The 21,017-nt window shown below is 41.8% G+C and overlaps 1 protein-coding gene across 1 annotated transcript; it reads left to right on the top strand.

The window, feature by feature from the left end:
• Positions 1-39: 39 nt before the first annotated feature.
• Positions 40-20,978, top strand: AP3M1 (adaptor related protein complex 3 subunit mu 1). Its single transcript, XM_036385319.2, has 9 exons — positions 40-141; positions 8,502-8,777; positions 9,799-9,970; positions 12,198-12,335; positions 14,271-14,356; positions 14,703-14,836; positions 15,502-15,709; positions 17,047-17,191; positions 18,477-20,978. Exons 2-9 carry the CDS (start codon positions 8,505-8,507, stop codon positions 18,575-18,577), a joined length of 1,257 nt encoding a protein of 418 aa, XP_036241212.1. The 5' UTR covers positions 40-141; positions 8,502-8,504; the 3' UTR covers positions 18,578-20,978.
• The last annotated feature ends 39 nt before the right edge of the window (positions 20,979-21,017 follow it).

The raw sequence follows: 21,017 nt of genomic DNA, 5'->3' as shown, positions 1-21,017 counted from the left end.
GGCGCTCGGCGCAGGCAGCGCCCCGGCCGCCCGCGCCTCCGCCGGGGGGCGGCCCCGCGCCGCCGCTGCCGGGCCTCGCCGCCATCTTGGCCGCTGCCCCGCTGTCCCGGGAGCGGGACGGGCCGTGCCGGGCCGGGGGAGGTACGTGGGGCGCGGGGGGCCCGGGCCGTGAGGGAGTGGGGCGGCGCTGCCCTTGATCGGGGGGACGGGATTCCTGCTAGGCGGGAGCTGCCCGTGCCCGGTCCCGGCCGCCCTGGTTGGCCGGAGTCGGACAGGGGCGACATCCCCGGCAGTGGTGGTACCGGGAGTCTGCCCCGCAAATCTGAGACTTTCCGCTTTACTCGCCTCCGTTTCCGTTGTTCGCTGTCTATTTAAATACAAAATCGTGGCCGTGTTTGAATGCCACCCCCCCCTTGCCGTTGTTCTGGGCTCTGGCGGAGGTGCGGAACCGCCCGGTAGGGTCGGGTCCGAGCCCGGTAGCGGCGGATCTGCCCCCTCACGCCCCGAGATGAGGCGCAGCGTGAGGGATCGGGCACCGGGCTGTCCGGCAGCCAGCGCAGGCCTGCGGAGGGGCGATGTAGAGCCCGCAGCAAGGCCAGGCCGGGAGGGGCAGGGCGGCCGGGGGAGCGGCGCTGGCTCACCTGGGTCCATCTTTAGCAGCCCTGCTCAGCCACGGTGTTGCCACTCGGGCTGCTCCTGCTTAATTAGCAAGGGCCCCTGTGAGTGCGGATCCACATAATATGCGCTGGGAATAAACCCGTTACCATCCACCTCTATGCACTGCACAGCGCTCCTGCCCTGTTCAGTACCCAGCGGTAACTGAGTGGAGGTTGACGCTTGTCTTCTTTTGTTTCAGTTCAAATCTGCTGTGAATTAGTAATGCACTTACCATCTTTTCAGTATATGATGAATCGTTCATACCCATTAAGTGTTAATCAAACTGGAGGAATAGCATCACCATTCAGTGTAGCTTTTCTATAAACAACCAGGCAAAAAATCATACCTTAAATGATGAAAAATTGTGTTCATAGCAGGCAGACTGCAGTATTGGAGAGGAAAAGGTATTTTACAAGAAAAGCAAAACCAACTTCAATTACTCATGTAAGGAGTAAAATGATGGAAGCAATGTTTTACAAAATAACTGACTATGTCAACCATGGGAATGTTTCTGCCCTGGCAATTTCCAGTGGGTTTGAATCATACATAGCTTCTCATTTATTTGTTAAAGAAAAAATAAAAGAAAAAAAAAAGAAGAGGAAATATCTGAGTGATATTTCTCTGTAAAAAAAGTCTCGTGTTGCATGCTAACTCAAAAACATGAGCAAACTTGGGATTTTTTGGGGGAAAAAAAAGGACAAATAGATTCTTTACTGCCTGTATGCATATATCTGAAAATTCCTTGCAAGTGGCAAATCAAACTTTATGAATACTCCATGTGCTTCCATGATCAATTTTGCTGGATTTATTTAGAAATTAATTTTTCTGTTGTACAAGACAGTTATGCACCAGCTAAATCCCAGTTATTCTCTCACATACAGATTTCCTTCATGAGGAATCTTTAATAAAAACCTTGTCATGAGGATTCAGAAAACAGAAATTGAAGTCCTTGAGGTAGAGAAGTCTGAACAGTAGGAGATGAGTGGTAGTGGCATTTTACAGCTGTAATAATGGCAAGAAACCAAATTAAAATTTGTTTAAAATGTGAAGTTCCTTCCTCTTATATCCCTTTAATTTTCCCCCAAATTACAGCTCCACATATAACTTAAAAGAATACAGCGAAGATAAGTTAAATCTTTTTTATGCTTATTTAACATAATGTATGAAAGGCAGCCTTTTAACAGGAGCTGCTTAGAATAAGAGTATCCATGAGACTCATTCATACAGGATAAAAAAATTAGGGTGCTGCTTTGCTCTGTCCTCTTGGAGGAGAAGGAAGGTACAAGAGGTTCTGTGCCTTCTTTCTGCCCTCTGTGTTTGGACTGGTTGGGACAGTGCACACACGTTGGGAAGGGCTGCCATGCACAGCAGCGTTCCAGTGATGCTTGCTGGCTCTGATGGAGTGTTTCAGTAGTGCATGGCTCTGGCACTGTCCTTTCTGGAACCTTGAGTGCCTCTTCAGAGAGAGCCTGTGAAGGACAGCAGTGTAAAGCTAGTAGCACTGTTGCTCTGGCCTGTCAGACTTACTGCAGGAGTGAACTGGGCAAGCATGGTGGAAAACATCTTCACAAAGAGCTGCTGACTTGGGGCTTTGATATCCCTATGATTGAATCCTGCTGCCTTGTCCATTCAGACTTCTTCATGGTTTGGCTGGAATATGAGCCTAATTATCAGTATTTTCCTGAAAATACTATGGACACTTGATATGTGAACTGATACTCGCTCTATTTGGCCTTGTCTATTCACTGTCCTGCTTTCAGAGGATGAATTTCTTAAGTTGTCCCTTAGTAGTCCTAAAGCTACTGATTCACATGTAAGTTGTGTTCAAATGCTCCATCTCCATGGAAAAATGCAGTTTTAGCAAAGAATTTTTAATTGTTTTGGTGTGGGTTTTTTCCTAAGAAACTCTTGCTTTTCCAGCAAAGCTTTCTGTTCTTGCAGGTCCCAAAGGGAACTGCAGTTATTCAGGATCAAATATTGTTCGATTATTCAGAATCTAATATTGTTCTGTTGACAAGAGATGGAACTCTTGCCAGCAGTTAGAAGATTTATACTGAAACTAAACTGAACAGAGGCGCCATGCAAGTGTATTATTGGAAAGCTCATCAGACAGTAGATTAAATGCTGCACAAATTCTCATGCAGGCTGTAATAACTACTGGTAAAAGCACAGAGGAAGTTGCAAATTTTGTTATGGATACCAAACACTGATTTAAGTCAATTTTAGAGTATTCTCAAAGGACTGCTTCCTCTTAAAAATAATTTCAGAAAGTTACTAACAGTGTTTGAAATGAGAGCAAAGATAAATAAATATATGCTGAACATCTGGGAAGCAAAGCATTTAGTCTTTAATAGGGATGATCTTGCTGATAAAATATGTCTGAGTACTTGTACAGACACAAGCACTTCATGGTGTTGAGTAGATATGAAGTTTTTTGACTAACAGAGGGGGACAACAAGCAGTTCTTAAAAAAGATTGCAAAAATGTTTTTACTTTGACCTGTAGATACCTAAGCTGTGAGCATCTTATATGTAAAAAGATTCATGACACTTGAGCAGCATCATTAAAACACACAAACAATAATAGGAGCATAAAAAACCCCTGTGATATTACAGAACATTCATGTTTTAATAAACCTGAGACTTGCAGATTTATCAACTTGAATCATAGCTGCTAATGATGTGTCATGCTGGTTCTGCCAATTAAACAATATTTCAGAGCTGCCGTGTTGGCTGTTTTGAAAGTGTTGTTCAGGTGTTTAATGGGACTTCTCTTTATTAGGTTTGCTGGTTTGAAAGCCAGTGAATGGGGTTGGGGAGGTCAGGAACACATTTGTAGCATATATTGAATTTATAGGAAAAAGCTAAAGTGCTGACTAGCTGATTGTGACAAAAGTACTAGCTTCAATAGAAATAGAACTGCCTATTTTAGCTTATTTCTCCAGATTACTTTAAGCATTTGATTACTTTCCATTCACTTGTCACTACAAGTTCATTTCCACAAATACATAACAGAGACTCATACAGTCTACCACCACTAATTCTTCACCCTTCAGAGAACCTATGCCTAATTCAGGGAACATTGAAGCTGTGGAATACTTTTCTAGTGATGGTCCTATTTGGAGTATTTTCAGTAATTAGTACTAGCTATAAAGGGCATTGCAGAGGTCAGTGATTGATTCCTCACTTCATGGTTTCAGAGCTTTGTATGTAACTCAGCTCGGTGTTATGAAAAAGCAGCTGTTGACAGTATTTCTGCATTAATTACACTTTGGAGTACTTAATTGCAGCTAAGGACAAGCATGTGCAATCAGTCTTTTTTCCCATGCTCACAGCCTCTCTCTCTTGCCAGTGAGCTCCACTTTTGTCTTGTGAGCCTGCTGTGCCTTTAGTCCAGATGTTTCCGTGCCAAGAATTTGAAAATCAGTAACATTGCAAATCCAGATTTAGTCAAAAGAAAAGTTAGAGATGTGGAAAGAGCACATTGAAGGCATTTTAGTTAAAATATGTTTTTCTTCTATGTGGACTTCAGATTCTGGTAGGATGGAAATGACTGAGATGAATCATGTGGAGTTTTGCATGTTAGATGAGGGATGGGAAGTTTGTGAGAAGAAACTGCAAAACTGCAGGGAGCTGTTTGTTTCTGCAGAGCCTGTAAGGTGCCTTGCAGTCAGGCAGTAGCATGAAAGGCTGTCAGTCTACTGAAAATGAGCTTGAACACTTTGCTTTGGCCTGGATGCAAATAATGATCAATGTACACCTTCAGTCTGCTCTTAGGGAGGCCTAGAAGCAGAGAGATGGGAGGCATGTCCTATAGAATAGTCCTAGAAAGATCTTCAGTGCCTTACATAGAGTGGTTTTATGCTGACATCTCAAAGTGGTGTCTGTGTACACTACTACATGGAGAAGAATCTCATGATTCCTGAATTCTGGTGATGTACTTTTGCTACTGTTTTTTAAAACTTAGGAACTTTGTTTCATGACCTTTACCCTCAAAGTGCTGCAGCTCTTAACACACTTTGCTGTTGACTGACTGGTGTGAGGAATTTTAATGTTACGGGATTGATTTCTTATGTTTAGCATTTGTCAATCTTTTTTGCTTTTCAAATCATGTTCTGATGAGACAAAAAAGTCAGGTACTGCAAAATTAGTTGAGGGATCTCTACATGTCTGAAATGAAATCTGGTACTCAAAAATAGAGTAACAGGGAAAAATCTTCAGTACTTGGAGCAATATAAGTAATTTTTGTTAAATAATAGTTTATATATCTTGTATTGATATTTTTGTAGTGTTACCAGTTTTAAGATATTCAACATTAAATCCGTCTTTAATCAGCTGGTGCCAATTGTTTGACAGTGTATGGGATAAATCAAATTACTGAGCATTGTGTATAATAGACTGATGTCCCCAGTGCTCTAGGAGTGTCTTTATTCTAGTCAGCTCTGGGAAGTGTACCAGCTGAGCTGCCCCTTGACTGACAGGGCAGGGCTTGTGCCTCTGGAGCTGCCTGCTCTGCACTTAGGCTGCAAGGAGCGAGCTTCAGTTTTCCAGAGCACTTCAAATTAGCAGCAAATTAGCATACTGCTAAAACTTGTGAAGGAAGAAAGGAGTATGTGAGAGGATTTGAAGGGAAGTCTTACTCTAGAAGAATATGTATCATGGGAAATTCAGTAATCCTGATCTTCCTAGTTAGAAGATAGGGTAGGCAGCCAGGGGGGATTTTACTGCTCATATTCCATAGGTACTACAAAGCTGTCATCTGCCAGGCGTGGGCCCCTGGATCTGTTTGCTACTCTGGTTCACCACGAGGCCACACAAACACTCCTGTGAACACAGCTGGTACCCAGGCAGCTTGGGGCAGATGAGTAAAGGAAGACACTGGCCAAGTGCTACCTCCCCTCCTGGCTACCCAGGCCCTCCCTTGATTGCATATCAAGTCATGGTCTAATATCCTCAGTGGAACTTAGGGCAAAAGAAGGGGCCCTGCCATTGCAGTCATTTGGTGCTTGCTGTGATTGTGTGGTCTGCTGCACAGCTGTGCTTGTTAAAAGTATATTGTGACAAATGCAGCCATTTCTGATCTGTAGATGAATAGAATCTGGATGAATGTTAACAGAAGCACTACAAACACTGTCACACGTGTCTGATACTCTTTGTCAGCGAATCATTGGAAGCTGCCTGCTGTCCAACATAGCTCCTCCAGAGCAGGCTGTGGATCAGCCCCTCTGCAAGTGGGGTCTTACCAGTGCTGCTTGTACTGGACTCTCAGATGCAGATTTGTGTGCATTTAATCGGAAATGAGTCTGATATTTGTTAACAGATAAGCTATTGAATTGATTTTAAAATGTACAGAGATCTATGTAAGCTTTACAGCTGAGCACCTTCGTATGTGTGGGCAGCCGTGGTGTCGAACAATACTGACATTCAGTGGTTGATTATACTTGCCACCCTTGTGTGACTGTCAAGGAGATTTTGGAAGGCTTTAATGTTCAGTACTGGCTAAATTCAGAACATGTTTACTAGAGCTGGATTAAAGCAATTGTGTCAAGGCTCCTTTATAAAAATCCTGTGCTCACAGTATTAAAATTTGCTGTTTTTTTAACAAACTAAATTAGAGATTAATTTGGTCCAGGAGAGAGATAGTAGAAACATGCAATAGCACTTTGTACCTTTGTTTCCTTTCCCACTGTTAAGCAAATTTGCAATCACAGTTTCTAAAAGAACTTCCCTTTACATTCCCTATTGGCTTAGATGAATATTTTTGTCCACCTTTTGGCTATTGGGGTTTTTTTGTCAGCTACCAAAGACAGCATGCTCTTGGCAGGAGGTATCTGAGACCTGGCATGGCCCCAGTGAAGATGAGCACGTTGCTGTCATGGTTGTGAAGGAGCAGCTGGAGTTTAGAATTTGAAAAGCTGGATCTTGGCTCTCTTCCCACATCTGCTGACTTAGGTGGAGGGAAATATCATGCTGACAACCTTCCTGAGCTGTCCTTTTTCACTGTCTTTGGTGAGCTTTGGGAGACATACTTTTGTTTTGTGAACATCTGGAGGGCCAGACCATTTTTCATTGCTACAAGTGTATTGGTAGATGAGTACTACTCTGGGTAGTTCAGATTCAGACATGGCAACACAAGCTCACTCTGGGTGGATCTAAGTGCTTATTCCAGTATTTTGGAATGAGATTTAGTCATACAGTGTTTATACTCTTAAAATCTCTGTGGGACTGGGCCATGTGCATCTAGATGCTTCCATGCTATTTTTAGTGTTCCATAGTTAACAGAGGAGGAGCAAATTTTATCTGTGCTTTAGGACAATATCCTGGGCAAACATAGTAACATTAATGACAGCTATGATGGGTTTTGGGTAGGTGTCTTTGGCTTCTCTTGGACATGCAGAGATCATGGTGGTCTTCCTGTTTCAAGGTGCAGACACTCAATAATTGTCTGGTCTCTTTCCAGTCATGTTTGAATTCCTTCAAAGGCTAACTTTCAATTCTGGATCTCCACTGCAGTTCTCTGCCCATTTCCACCACATGCCCTGTGCCAGCTCTAGCACTCCCTGGCAATGAAATATCTTGCATTAGGAAGCTGGTCTGACCAGCAGCTCCTTTTGCTGGGTCAATTTCTGGCTAGACTATTTTCTTAATGTAGATAATTGCAGAGCCACAGACCTACTCAAATCAATACCTGAGAGGCAGAAGGGAAGAGCAGCCAATGCCAGGAGCAGCTTCTTCAACTACAGATGAATTTATGCTTGACATTGAATACCAGGTTAACTTCACCTTCAGAAGCTGCTGGGGTTACAGTTTGGTTTGTTTTCTAAGGCCAAGTTTTAACTTATTTTTTAAGAGGATCATTATATGCAGGTCAGCCAAAGCATTGTATCTGTCTCCTGTAAAGGCTGAAGAGATAAACTCAAGTTTGCCAGCATTTGTCTCCTCTCTGGATTTGTAGATCCAGAGATAATAGTCTATTCATTTTATCAACTAATTAGTTCACTTACTATTGCATTGAAAGTTGAGAAATAGACTTGGAATTATTTTTTTAATAGGCACATAAGCTTCTCACCCCATGAATAAAATGAAGGATCAATGGCTGAGGCATGTTATTTGTAAATGTTTAAAGAGATAAGAAAAAAGTTACATTCCTTACCTGCAGTTCGTACTCCCCTTTTACGTAAGTGAGTTTTTAAGTGGAAATCATTTTATGTAAACATATTTCATGCATGCCAAGCACATTTGAAGCAATTTTATCCATTAAATCAGATTTAAATGGCTAGTTTTGTGTACTTTTAATGAATTCCAACCCTTTACCCAAGTGCAGCTTGGCATAGACCATAAGACTAATCTGCAGCAAGTAAAAAGCACTTTTCTAGTTCAACAGCTGAAAGCTGACAAGCTAAAGAGCTGTATCTTTAAGATAGAGCAATTCTAAGTTAAGGGGGCAACTGCCAGGCCAGCTGCCATGGGAAACTTCTGTACAAGTAACTCTTTCATGTCGGCAAACACGTTTGAGCAAGTGCCAGCTCATGGGAGTCAGCTTTTCTTAAATAAATAAATTGCAGATACCAGATAGGGATGAAAGTGGAAAATGAGGGTGCTTTCTTCATGCTTGCATTATGATATACATTAACAACTTAATCCAGTGGCAAATATTTTTTGTGGAATGTTCTTGTAAATAAAGAAAATGGAATTCAAAGAACAGCAACAAAGTAGATATTTTTCCTAAATTCACAGTGCATTTTAATAAAGAATAACCATCGAAAGAAAGGGAATCTGGGATATGAAATGTCAATCCACATATCCTTTTGTTTATTTTAACTTCTTTTAATGTGTTTCCAACAGAAAATGATCCACAGCCTGTTTCTTATAAACTGTTCTGGTGATATCTTCTTGGAGAAGCACTGGAAGAGCGTTGTGAGCCAGTCTGTCTGCGATTATTTCTTCGAAGCTCAGGAGAAAGCTATCGATGTTGAGAATGTGCCTCCTGTCATCTCAACTCCACACCACTACCTCATCAGCATCTATCGGGATAAAATCTTCTTTGTGTCTGTCATACAGACAGAAGTGCCACCACTCTTTGTAATTGAATTTCTGCACCGAGTAGCAGATACTTTCCAGGTCTGTCACCATTCAATGATTTTAAAATTCACTGTCTGAAGGAGGCCTGCGGGGAAGCCAAAGAGGGACTCTTCATCAGGAACTGTAGTGATAGGACAAGGAGAAATGAGTACAAACTGAAAGAGGGGAAAATTAAGCTAGATATTAGGAAAAAATTCTATTCTGTGAGGGTAGTAAAACAGTGAATGGAGCAGGTTGCCCACAGAGGTTGTGGATGCCCCAACTGTGGCAGTAGTCAGGGCCAGATTGAATGGAGCTTTGAGCAACCTGATCTAGTGGGAGGTGTCCATGCCCATGGCAGGGGGGGTTGGGACCACCCCTTAACATTCTGTGATTCTATTATTCTAAAATGACTTCAAGGGATTTTTTTTTTGCATAAACTTCTTTTAGAGAAAGGTAATAAACACTTCTGTGAGTGACTTTTCTGTCTGCAATTTTTAACTCAAGCACAGGTTTATAGAGTACAAAGGACAAAAGAGGTTTATTTTGTGCACTCACAAGCACCAGAACCCAAATCTGACTTTGCAAATGCTGGGTTTCTTTTCTGTAAGCTTTTGTACTATTAATGTTATGTAGATGGGAAGAAGGAGTATGTAGTCGGGCAGCATGCACTCTGTAGTGAGGAAAGGGCTGCAAAGAAGCCACTTCTCAACCAATTTCACAGGTACTTTATATAAAGGAAATGGCATTGAGCATTGCCAAATGATAGTACCTTTATTTTACAAGAGTCTTGTAATTGAAGATGTGTTAATGTTCACAAGTGGAAGGACCTTTGTAACATAAACAGTAGCACATCACATTACATTATTTCACGGTTCATGCTTGTATTTATTTTCAGCTAGGTGATAAATATAACATTAACAATAGGATGCTATCAGACTATAGAAATAGTCAGTTTAGGCACTAAAATGACTTCATATACTGGAGGGTTTCTGTAAGAAAAAACTGAACAAACTTCCTTTTGCAAAGCATTCTAACAGGAATAAAAATCCTCTCTTTTGTAATCTCTGAACTTGTTTAGGATTACTTCGGCGAATGTTCTGAGACGGCAATTAAGGACAATGTAGTAATTGTGTATGAACTTCTAGAAGAAATGCTAGACAATGGCTTTCCACTGGCAACAGAATCTAACATACTGAAGGAGCTGATTAAGCCTCCCACAATTTTGCGCTCTGTTGTCAACTCCATCACAGGTATGAAAATATGTAATTTCAGCAATGAGGCTGTTTTAAAAAAAAGGCCCATCATTTCTAAACTTCTAAAATTAGCTAAAAAATTATATATTGGTGTGAATCTGTAAGGTGAGGGCACTGTCCTGCCACTTCTCATCAATAGGAATTGAATGAAACAAGTGCCTCCTTATTTGCAGTTTACGCCTCGCCCCTTTGCTGTCCTCAGAGGCACTGCCTGGTTCAGCCACAGCTGCTGAAGTCCCTCAGGAGCAGCAGCTCAGGACACAGTCAGGACATACTGGAGACAGGTGCTCTGGGATTGGTACAGAGCTCACCCCAAGCCTTGAATAACTGTGGGGCACTGGAGAAGGTTAAGCATTTTATAAGAAATCCATATAGAAAGGTATATAATAGCTATGTAATAAATCCTTGATGGGTGGGAATAGATAGCATGGAGGGAAGCAAACAGCCTGTCCTCATCTCCCACCTGCCCCCAGCACTGAGCAGCACATGGATTCATATGGATTTGATTTCGCAACTGATTTCAGGCTGTTGTAAATGGGTCTGTCTTGCAGTGATGAAGCCAAATGTCTGTCAGCTGAGCTGGTGGAATCTGCTTGTCTGGCAAGCGGGTGCAAGGGAGGTGAGCCATGAGTGTCACGTGGGCAGAGAGATGCGAGACGGTCACTGGTACATTGTGTTAGAGAAGGGACTAATCAGGCTGCAGGCCACACACCTAATGCTTGGAGGAGCTGCTCTTTAGGGTAGTAGGTATGGTCTAGTCTTTGAGTATAAATCTCATCAGTTTTCATTTCTGTTATTTGGAGTTTAGATAGGTTTTTTACATGTGGATTGGAATGCTAGTATTTACACTTATGAAAATAAGTGTTTTATCTGAAACCTTATTAAAATTTCCCAGGAGCCTAAAGTGCCTGCCCAAGGCAGCCTGCATCTTGTCACTGTCAACAGTTCAGCACTGAGCAGGTGGAGACAGCAGCCTGAGAGGTCTCCTATCTACCTGGCTTTGCAGTACTACTGCAACCTGCAAGGCTGCTGAGGGACAGACAGCAACTGCTCCTCTTCAGAGATGCAGTGGGAGTGAAGAAATAACTCCCCCCTGAGTTATAGCATATACAGGGGTGGACTTTAGGAAGGGGTTTTTTTTGAGTAACTACTTCTACTAGCTCAAAGGAATTAAAACTTCTGTTTTCTGCCTGCCAGGCTAGGGCTTGCCCAAGCAGGTTTTGTGGAAATGATACCTGCTGGCCACCAGCTTCTCAGTGAAGCTGTTTCATATGGCAGGACACACTACCATGTTCATTGTGCTAAAGGGCACAAGTCAGCATGAGCTGTGGCCCTATCCCAAGACCTGCTTCTAGCAGAGGGAGTTGTTTCCACTGTGCTGGGATTCTGGCATCAGCCCCAGAAGTGATAAGATTTTTTTCTTTTTCTTTTTAAAGTATCATCAAATTACTTTATAACTCAGGAAGCCTTCTACTCATGCTGGGTGGTATTGAGAAGCAGGAGGCAAGGGTGAGAGCAAGGCAGGCAGGGACAGTGGTATCATTGGTCTGGAGCCCAGAAGTTGAGGCAACAGGTCAGGGACTGGATCAGATGATTAACAGGTCATCTACAGCTCAGTGATTGCCAGTAACATCCATCAGAATGGGACAGGTCAAGCCAGAAAATCCAGTCTGGGCCAGGGTCTGGATCGATTTGACGCGTGGTCAGGTATAGACATGGCTGTCATGTTGATGCAGGGTAGCTCAAATGGGTACCAAGGGTGAGACCCTCAGCCTAACACCAACTCCAAGCAAAGATTGTAGGAGCCCTCCCTAAGGCTTCTTACACATCTTTCTTGCTAATGACCCTTACCTGTTAATCAGCCCTGAAGTCATCCAGCTAAAACTCTTAGGAGAAGGGGGAAGCAGGCTTAAGGCCCTCACAGGGAGCTGTCTTGTCTTGAATTAGTGATGAAATTCTCCAGAAGATCTAGCCCCACATCTATTCCCACTCAAACCTCCTGCTGACTTGAGTATTGTATTTTGCTGTGCAAGATGTAGTCTGAAAGCTGTTAAGTCTGGACACATGGCTCCAGTGCCTTCATGTCACCTCACAAATAACACTGAGGGGTCCAGGCTCTAGCCAACAGTACCTGGGGCAAGGCTTGCCCTGATTTTTAATTTTGGCAGTTGAAACATTCCTTTTGTAATTAATTACTGATTTTAAGTTCCTTTTCATTTTTAAGGCAGTAGTAATGTGGGAGACACACTTCCCACTGGACAGTTATCCAACATTCCCTGGCGCAGAGCAGGAGTAAAATACACGAACAACGAGGCCTATTTTGATGTCATTGAAGAAATTGATGCAATTATAGACAAATCAGGTAAGATGCCTTGCAAACTGAAATTTGTCTCTCAAGTGTGTTTACATGTAGCTAGTGATGTTTTAGAGAGAATATAGTCCAACCTTCTTATTTTTTTGCATATGTTTTATATACATGCATTAATATCTTAGGTAGAAATATTCAATTTAAAATGATGAGCTTAAGTGTATTTCTTCAGTTCATCTTTAAACAGCATCATTCTCTGGGCTGCTTCAAGAACATCCACAAGAAGTCTGTTTTCTGTTTCTAAATTGATTATCTCATAACAAATATAAATGGGAAAAAAAGTAGTTGAAATGTGATGAGAAAATTATCTCCCATTGCTCCTGCCAACAATGTACTGTAGTCCTTGAAGGCCCTCAAGTGAGCAAGACAAAATCCTTCATTAGCTTTCTTCTGATAGCAAGCTAAACTTGGTGCAAAATAGTTGCACAATGTTGTTTTCCTTATATTTAAGGAGCCAGATATTACGAAGCATAATAATACTCCTTTCTTTTCTGTGAATGAAACATATAATTTTCAAATACAGAAGTCTTTATTCTGAGATTTAACTTTGAGGAGGAACCTGATAACTTGTATGCCAAGAGAAAGAAAAAAATAATGCAAAAAGAAAACTGCAAAGCTGAGGGCAAGAACCTTCTGTTTTGTTCAGTACTGGGGCCAGCAGTAGCAAGGGTGAAGACTGCAGGACACCTTTTTGTGGTGGTATGGGGCAGGGAGCAAACCTCTGATTATTCATTCAGTGCTGCTGTTGTAGCAGTGTCAGTGTTGGTTTGATTCTGTACACCACTTCAGCAAATGCTTTGGCCACTGTTGAAGTGGAGAGTCATAAAAAGCCATTGTGCAGCTCTTACTCTTCTCATCTTGAAGCTAAAAGAAGGTGGCCCTTACAGGGCCCTTATAGAACATTCTGATGACTGTGTTGCTGTCCTGGCTCCTTAGGATTTCCAGGAGTGGTGTGAGTGCTTAGTCTGAGAAGGTACCATGGTGAATTTCTGTGTGTATTTCAGGCCAAATCAGTGTGTACTGAGTGTTCAATTTCCTACTGAGGATCTGCTGCAGTAGTCATAGCTACTCTTTTCTGCTCTGTTCCCTTGGGGACCAGCAATGCAAGAACCCCTCTTTATAGCCTTCACCAAGACTAAGGCAGATAAGGTTGCTCCCCTAGAATAGGGAGGTTATCTTGTTTCATTAGGGATATGGTCGACTGCTTTAACCTGAAACAGGATCACTTCTTTTCAAAGGATAAAGCCACCATTTCTCCTTTCCCTTGCCTAGATAAGGCACTTTCTACCTATCTTCTAAAATTACTTTTGCATGTGGAGTTAATTAATTAGTCCAGCATCCTGCTTATGCCTTCTTATACTTAGAAGATATTTCAGGAAATGAGCATTTCCTGTGTAAAATGCTTGGTACTCTTGCTTTGGAGTTTGGGGTTTTTTGCTATAGATTTATTTAACATCAAGACGAATATTTAATTTCATTGTTAAACATCCTTTACTTGTGAAAGCCAAAGTTAGCACCAACTTACTGCATTTTGACATTAACTGTTTTGATATGCTTCAACTTCCTTGCACCACTACACCACTTGCTAGTTTTCTGGAGACCAGGGACAGGGATGAAAGAAAAGATTCAGAGTTGGTGTGTTATGAAATTCTTATTTGCTTATTGCTGGCAACCAGTTCAAGCACATCAAGTACAAGTCCTGTGTAACAGCTGGCATGAGTATCATGAACCAGTTTGGAACAGGCTGTTTGCTCTGGCTCATGTATTTTAGCAAGCTGCCCAGGACACAGGTAACTGGAATGACCTTTCCTAGCTGGGCTTGGCATGCTGTTGAGTGTTGTGCAAATCTGTGCCCTCTAGCTGCACTTCACCACATCTGTTAAGCCTTTCATAATAATGTTAAGTCAAGTGTCTTGTTTTTCTCTGCAGGTTCCACAGTCTTTGCAGAAATCCAAGGTGTTATTGATTCGTGTATTAAGCTCTCAGGAATGCCAGATCTTTCTCTCTCTTTCATGGTAAATTCAGCCTATATTTGGGAATCTTAATTGCTCAGGATTTATTTTTCTTAAGGATCAGAGTTAAACAACTTTAAGATCACTATCACCATTTCATGTGCTACTCATATGAAGTAACAAGTTATATTGTAGAAGCTGTATTGTTCAGTAGTTGGAATGGCTTTTGTGTGTACATAAAAATACCTCATAGGAGCTGCTGTACTAGGTCAGGTCAGAAATCCATCTAGCACAGTAACATGTCTGATAATGGCTACTCAGAGTCTAAGAAACATGGGTAGAGTCAGTAGCTGGCTCAAACTGCTGGTACTTGATGAGATTCCACTTACCATTGTGGCACTCCTTCCAGAACCCACGGCTGCTGGATGACGTCAGCTTCCATCCGTGTATCCGCTTCAAGCGCTGGGAGTCTGAGCGGGTCCTGTCCTTTATTCCTCCCGATGGCAACTTCAGGCTCATCTCCTACCGCGTCAGTTCCCAGAAGTGCGTTTCCATCCAGGCACTGCTGCTTTCCACCTGAGGAACACATTCCTCCTTGTAAAGGGGGAATTTGCATTGTTCTGAAATGTGTGTGCTCAGGTTTTGTCTCAGCTGTTGCTCTGTCCCTACTCAAAGAAGAAAACCATTTTTCATTGACCTGCAGATACTCAGCAATAGTTTTTCAGGGGACTAAATCACACATGATATAGGGCTATTCAATTCTAGTAACTCTTGTTGGTGCTAGATGCTTTATGAGTAAGTCTCTGTGTACATGGAGGACTTTGAGCCTCATGAAGAGATTAAAGCAAAAAAGTCCAAACTGCAGATTTTGAAAACTAAAGCGTGATTTGACTAGTGGCTCTTCTGAGATTTGGTTCAGTGAGATTACTTTAAAAAAAAACCAAAACAGCAACCAGATGAAGAGAGAATAGGACAAGGTATTTGGACGAAAAGAAAGAAAATATTTTTTTCCTGTTATTCTCTGCTGATAAAATCATTTCAGCAATGATGCTGAAGACCAAAGTATCACTGCATTTATCACTTCTGAAACAAACTAGTTCTAACTTGAACACCTTCCAGAAACACAAGACCCATTTATGAGAAAGTGCTTTGATTTCTCAAGCAGAGAAGTAGCCAGGATGCATTCAACTACTGTCTTCTCTTTTCAGCTTGGTGGCAATTCCTGTATATGTGAAGCACATGATCAGTTTTAAGGAAAATACTTCTTCAGGAAGATTTGATGTTACCATTGGACCAAAACAGAATATGGGGAAAACAGTAGAAGGAGTAGTCATGACAGTTCACATGCCAAAGGCCGTGCTTAACATGAACCTCACTGCTACACAAGGCAGCTATACATTTGACCCAGTTACTAAAGTAAGTCATGAATTTTTATTTATTTAAATATTGAAGATGGCATTACTAAAGTCACCCCCATTGCAGAATACTGGAATAGTGTTCCACACCTGTCAGAGAGCTCTGTTCAGCATATGTTTATGGATTAAAAATTTACCTTTAAAATTTGCTTTTTCAAACTTAGATACACACCAGCTCTGATTTCTGACTTTGATAGTATTCTTTTCATTCCCTTCCCTCTCTTTTCACCCTGCTCTTTCACCCACTAATAGCTTTCCTTAGTGGATGCAGCACTATTTTGCCAATAGTTTCAGCCATGCTATATTTTGCATATATGTTGTGGAAACATATTTTTCTAAAGAAAATGCACTAGCCTTGAAAATGGGCAGACAGAAAAACTGAGAGTAGGAGATGAAAAAAAAATTTCTTACAAAAGATCTGCCTAAAGACACACAGGAAAATAAAGTGTCTGAAAAAACATGTGTTGGGCTCCTGATTCCTTGCCTCTGAGCTGGGGTTTGAGACATAAATTTCATAAAGCTCCTGAAGCCTTTTAGTACCCAGGAGCCATTTTGCTGCAAAGCAGTTTGAGCCAAACCATTCTGCTGGCTCTAATACCCTGCTCTGAGCTTTCTGCTGCCCTTGGAATATCTCAGTCAGCAATTCATTAAAATTGTTAGGGCAAGGTCTCCAAGAAGCATTTTGTTTCAAAAACAATAGACCTTCATCTTTTTAAAAGAAAAGCACCAACAAAAAAAACTCTCTGCAGAAATAAATTTTACTGTGTTTTTATCAAGAGTTGGGATAACTAGATGAATTGAAACTGCAAAAATTTTTAAAAGCACAGAGAATTGGGGTCTTTCTGCATTTATGACTTTATGGTAAGAACAAACGAACCGCCTCGTGTGAGTGAGTAAAGGACCTGCTTGGTTCCACATTTCTCCAATGAGTGTAGGAATCAATGGCAAACAAGTGAGCCTTGAGAAAGTTAGTCTGGCTTAGACAATCTCCTTTGGTCCAGTGCCTTGCTCCTACCCTCCTCATTCTTGTGTTTAAGTTTCTATGGTCCCTGTGCTGGTTACTGTCTTGGTTTCATGGATCCAGCTGACCCAAACAGACATCAGGATCAGTTATCCTTAGCAAAGGGAACAAGATGTTCTCAGTGCACAGACCCACACTGACAGGGTGAGAAAAAAGACCCCATATCTACAGGAGCCCTCTCCCAGCCAGTGAGGTAATTCTCAGGGCTCCCAGGCTACTGTTGGTACCCAGCCTGCAAACGAAAAGCCGGACATGAACTTGACCTCATAGGTTGTTTCCTAGAATGCTACTACTACTATTCTCTCCTTCCTGACAAGGTGCTAACATGGGATGTGGGCAAAATTACCCCTCAAAAGCTACCAAACCTGAAGGGTATAGTGAACCTGCAGTCTGGAGCCCCCAAGCCAGAGGAGAACCCAAGTTTGAACATCCAGTTTAAGATACAACAGCTTGCAATTTCAGGTGAGTGGGGGATATTACATGAATTGGTGCTGGCAGAATGAGCTGGTGTAGGAAATGAAGTGGGAAACTGTTAATCATTTAATTGGAGGTGCAATCTGAAGTCAGCTTCATCAAAATTATAAAGTCTGATTTACCCAAACCTGACAGTTACCCTTGATGGAAGATTTCTTTGCTGGGAATTGTGAATTCCCAATTGTTTTGCTCCAGAAAGACTGGGAGAAGTATACAGAAGAATGGATTTTTCTTTGTTGACTGGTGCATTCAACATGCAAACATATCCTTTTAGTGAAGATTGATGCATGATGATTTAGTGTGCTGCTCCTGACATGCTTTAGCCTTGTACCACTAAAGCTCTTTCTAGTGGTCATAAGAATGCATTAATTTTGAAGAATGCCCTTCTTATTCTTTCCTTCTGGAGCTGGTTAGTTTTTCATCTTTGAAACAATTTGCAAGTAAAAGCAGAATGAATTCTATAGGGTAAGTGCAAAAGTAAATTTAAAGCAGACAAGGCCTCAGTCTGCAAACACTTAAATCATGTGAGTTGTCCCTGTGTAAAGTGCTTCTCCAAGCAAGCTTTGCAGGATTAAGGCTCTAACAATGCAAGAACTCACATTCAGAGAGGCAGAGGAGAATGACTGAAGACAGTTGATGAGAGTTGGTGGTAGTAGATGTGGTACCTCTCTGGATAGGTACCAAGCTATGGTCTTTTTGGCCCCTAGACTATTTGGAGTAAACAACAGCTCCTGTGTAAGAACAGAATCCTGCAGTTTGCTCCTGAACTAGTTTAAATCTTACAAGATACAGCTGCTCCAGTGGCTGGACACCAAAGATAATAGACCTGTGAGAAAGCACAGAACAGCCTGAAGCTGTAGGTATTTAATAGCTACTGGCCTTCCTCAAGGAATAGCAGAGGCATTGCTGGTCCTTGCAGTTATGACTTGGAGTGAAAAGAATTCTAAAACTTGTCCTTTGCTTCATCTCCACGATTGGAAAGGAGTGCAGTGTTCAGGAGCTGTGGAAGATAGACTCAGTTGTTCCATAGTTCATCTCTTGGAAGGAGGATGTTGGCATATGGAGTAGAAGAGAACAAGGTGCTGCCCTGCCAAGACAGCTATGATTAGGTGACAAGAACGTTCTCATCTGCCACTCCAAACCAGATGAACTTGTGAAAGAAAGGAAAATGAGCTTCCTAACCAATCCTAATGTGCTTTCAAGACAGCTGGGTTTCTGCTGTGATTCCTGGCATTCTGCTTTTAACTTTGTATTTGTCTCTGTCTTTTTTCAGGATTGAAAGTGAATCGCCTAGACATGTATGGAGAAAAATACAAGCCTTTTAAAGGTGTCAAATACATTACAAAAGCAGGAAAATTCCAAGTCAGGACATGAGAAGATGCTAAGAGGAAATTCCCCTTAAAAAAACTTGACTGCTTAGTGACTTATGTTGGTTAGGTGCCAATTAATTAATAGACACTGATTAGTTTGGGATCAAAGCATTTGTGCACAGCAGCTCTTAAAAAGAAAGCATAGCTTAGTTTTTCTTAATATGGCTTTAAAATAAGGTACTTTTTTTCTATTACACTTTCACTCTTTTTTTACTGAATTGTTGTGCTGGTGAATAGTTTGATATGGGCAACCCACAGAATGTTGCAAACACTACACTGCCAGTCAGATACCAAAGCCCTGAGGTCAAGCACATTCTGAAGGCCAGACAGGCCACTGGAAAAGTCTTCTGGTGGCATGTTTTGCTGCTGCAGGCACCTGCAAAGAAAGCTCAGTTCCATCCACAGCCAGCTGCGAGCTGGCATTCCACAAAGCAACATGTAATCCCTTCAGAAACAGAGAGCAGCAGTGAGAGGGGCAGGGGTCCCCCCCAGGGCCTGGGACATTGCAAGTGTCACTCCAGAAAAAGCTTCTGATGAAGTAAAAAATAATTTCTGTCTTGTTTACAAGAAATCGCCTTTCTTAAGAAGCATTTGCCTTAATCAGCTTTCATTTCTGCCAGCTGCAGATGAGCTGATAAAAATAATATCCTGCATTAAATCTGGGAGGTGATTGTTGCTTCAGTAATCCACTTTCTTTCCATTCAATCCCATCATCCCCATCATTTTTTTTAAGAATACAGTTGCAGAGAGCAAGATCTATTTTTTATGTGAAGCCTTTGCTTTGATTTAATGTTCCACTTGTTTGAAGTGGATGCCACCAGGTCTGTGCAGTGTGTACCTTTGAGCGTAGCTTTTTAGATAGCACAGTAGAAGTGTCAAGTGTATTTAATGGTTGTGTGCTTTAATGTTCTGAAATAAAGGGAACTCCACTGCAAATACGTCTCACCTTATGAAATGTTCATGCTCTTGTAAACAATTCATGGTGCTCTTCAACAGGAGGCATCTGATACACTATTAATCAATGACTATTTGCTATATCTTTACTGAACTTGAGCACTGTGCAGCTGCTTAAGAGTTTTAAAAGGCTGTTAATAGCACAATAGGGAAGGTCCCTTTCATAGTTCTTATTTTTAAATGGAGGACAGATATTTATTTATGATATTTCAAAGGCTCAACAGTCAGAGCAAAGCTGACTGAACTTCTTGTTATACACCAACAAAACCATCTCTCTAAACCAATACATACTCCAGAGTAGCTATCAGGTTCCAAACCATGCATTTGGTCAGTATTAATTAAGGATGGGATACTGGAGACCCTTTGTTTGTCTAACCTGTTTGGCTTACAAATTAATGAGTAGGTTCCGGCTTTGGTTCCTACTCTTCATCTGAAGCAAAGTCACTTAGTCAAAATTTCAAATACTGGGACAAAAATGATCAGTCTGGAAAGAGGAGGGGAAATCCATCTGAACCCTGGCAGCAAGTCAGTAAGGAAAGAAATGGGCATACAGTCTCTATCTGTAACTTCAGTAATATCATTAGAGTAAACTTGGCCATAAACAACCATTTTGAATTTCTAAAATTACAGTAGATAAAACAGCACTATGAAGAACCAGTGTTCTGTGTTTCAGCAAATGGCATCCTTCAGTTACTGTACTTGTAGAAGAAATCTTGTTTTTAGAGCTGACAGGTAACAGCCCAAGCTGACATCTGAGCAGCTGGACGTGCTCTCTGCATTAGCAGCCTGGAAATGCTGTCCCATGGCCTTTCAGAGCTGACACCTTTCCTGAGCTAGGACATACAGAAGTGTCAGAGCTCCAGTCCTGACCCCAGCACTGCCTCCCACGTGTGACTGAAGAAGCCCTGCCCACCCCAGGACCTCAGGCACCAGGGAGGCTCCCACAGCAGGGGAAAGGCAGCTCATCACCACGACTCACTGTCAGCAAGAACCGCACTCACCTTTAGGAAACCAGTCTAGGCATGCAGATGTGTTTTGTCAAGGAAATGGCTGCAGGTGTGTGAGGCCAGAACCTTTCTTGTACATGTGCTGGTGCCCTCTGCATCTCCAAACACAAGATGCTCAACTGCAAAAGGGGGCCTGTGTTCCTGTTCTGTTTGAAAAAAATAATGTACCAGCACTTCTCTGAAGAGCAGAGTTTAGGGAATCAGACAGAATCATTAGCAAGGAATTACACTGCAAAGTCTTGATCTCCCCTTCTCCTCATGTCCAGCTCTGGGAGTGCTGACAAAGGTGGTTGTCTGTCAGGGTCTCATCTTCTTTCAGATATGGAGAGAACTGTGAAAAGTACAAAACTCTGAATTTTACCAATTATTACTAAATACCCTGGGACTATGAGGCTGTGTTTGGTCCTACAGTACCAATAAAACATTGGTTCCAACAAGTCAGAACACTGTGTGCTGGTAGAAATTTATAGTAAGAAAAAATGT

Source organism: Molothrus ater, chromosome 8 (assembly GCF_012460135.2).
Source record: "Molothrus ater isolate BHLD 08-10-18 breed brown headed cowbird chromosome 8, BPBGC_Mater_1.1, whole genome shotgun sequence".
In the NCBI taxonomy this organism is placed as follows: domain Eukaryota; kingdom Metazoa; phylum Chordata; class Aves; order Passeriformes; family Icteridae; genus Molothrus; species Molothrus ater.
Note: the sequence above shows the minus strand (reverse complement) of the source record. Positions and strands in the feature narration are given on the sequence as shown.

Coding starts and splice junctions, on each gene's coding strand:
- AP3M1 (XM_036385319.2), top strand. CDS start 8,505: ATGATCCACAGCCTGTTTCTTATAAACTGTTCTGGTGATATCTTCTTG. Junction 12,336..14,270: donor TGCAATTATAGACAAATCAG/GTAAGATGCCTT, acceptor TTTTCTCTGCAG/GTTCCACAGTCTTTGCAGAA. Junction 14,837..15,501: donor TACCGCGTCAGTTCCCAGAA/GTGCGTTTCCAT, acceptor TTCTCTTTTCAG/CTTGGTGGCAATTCCTGTAT.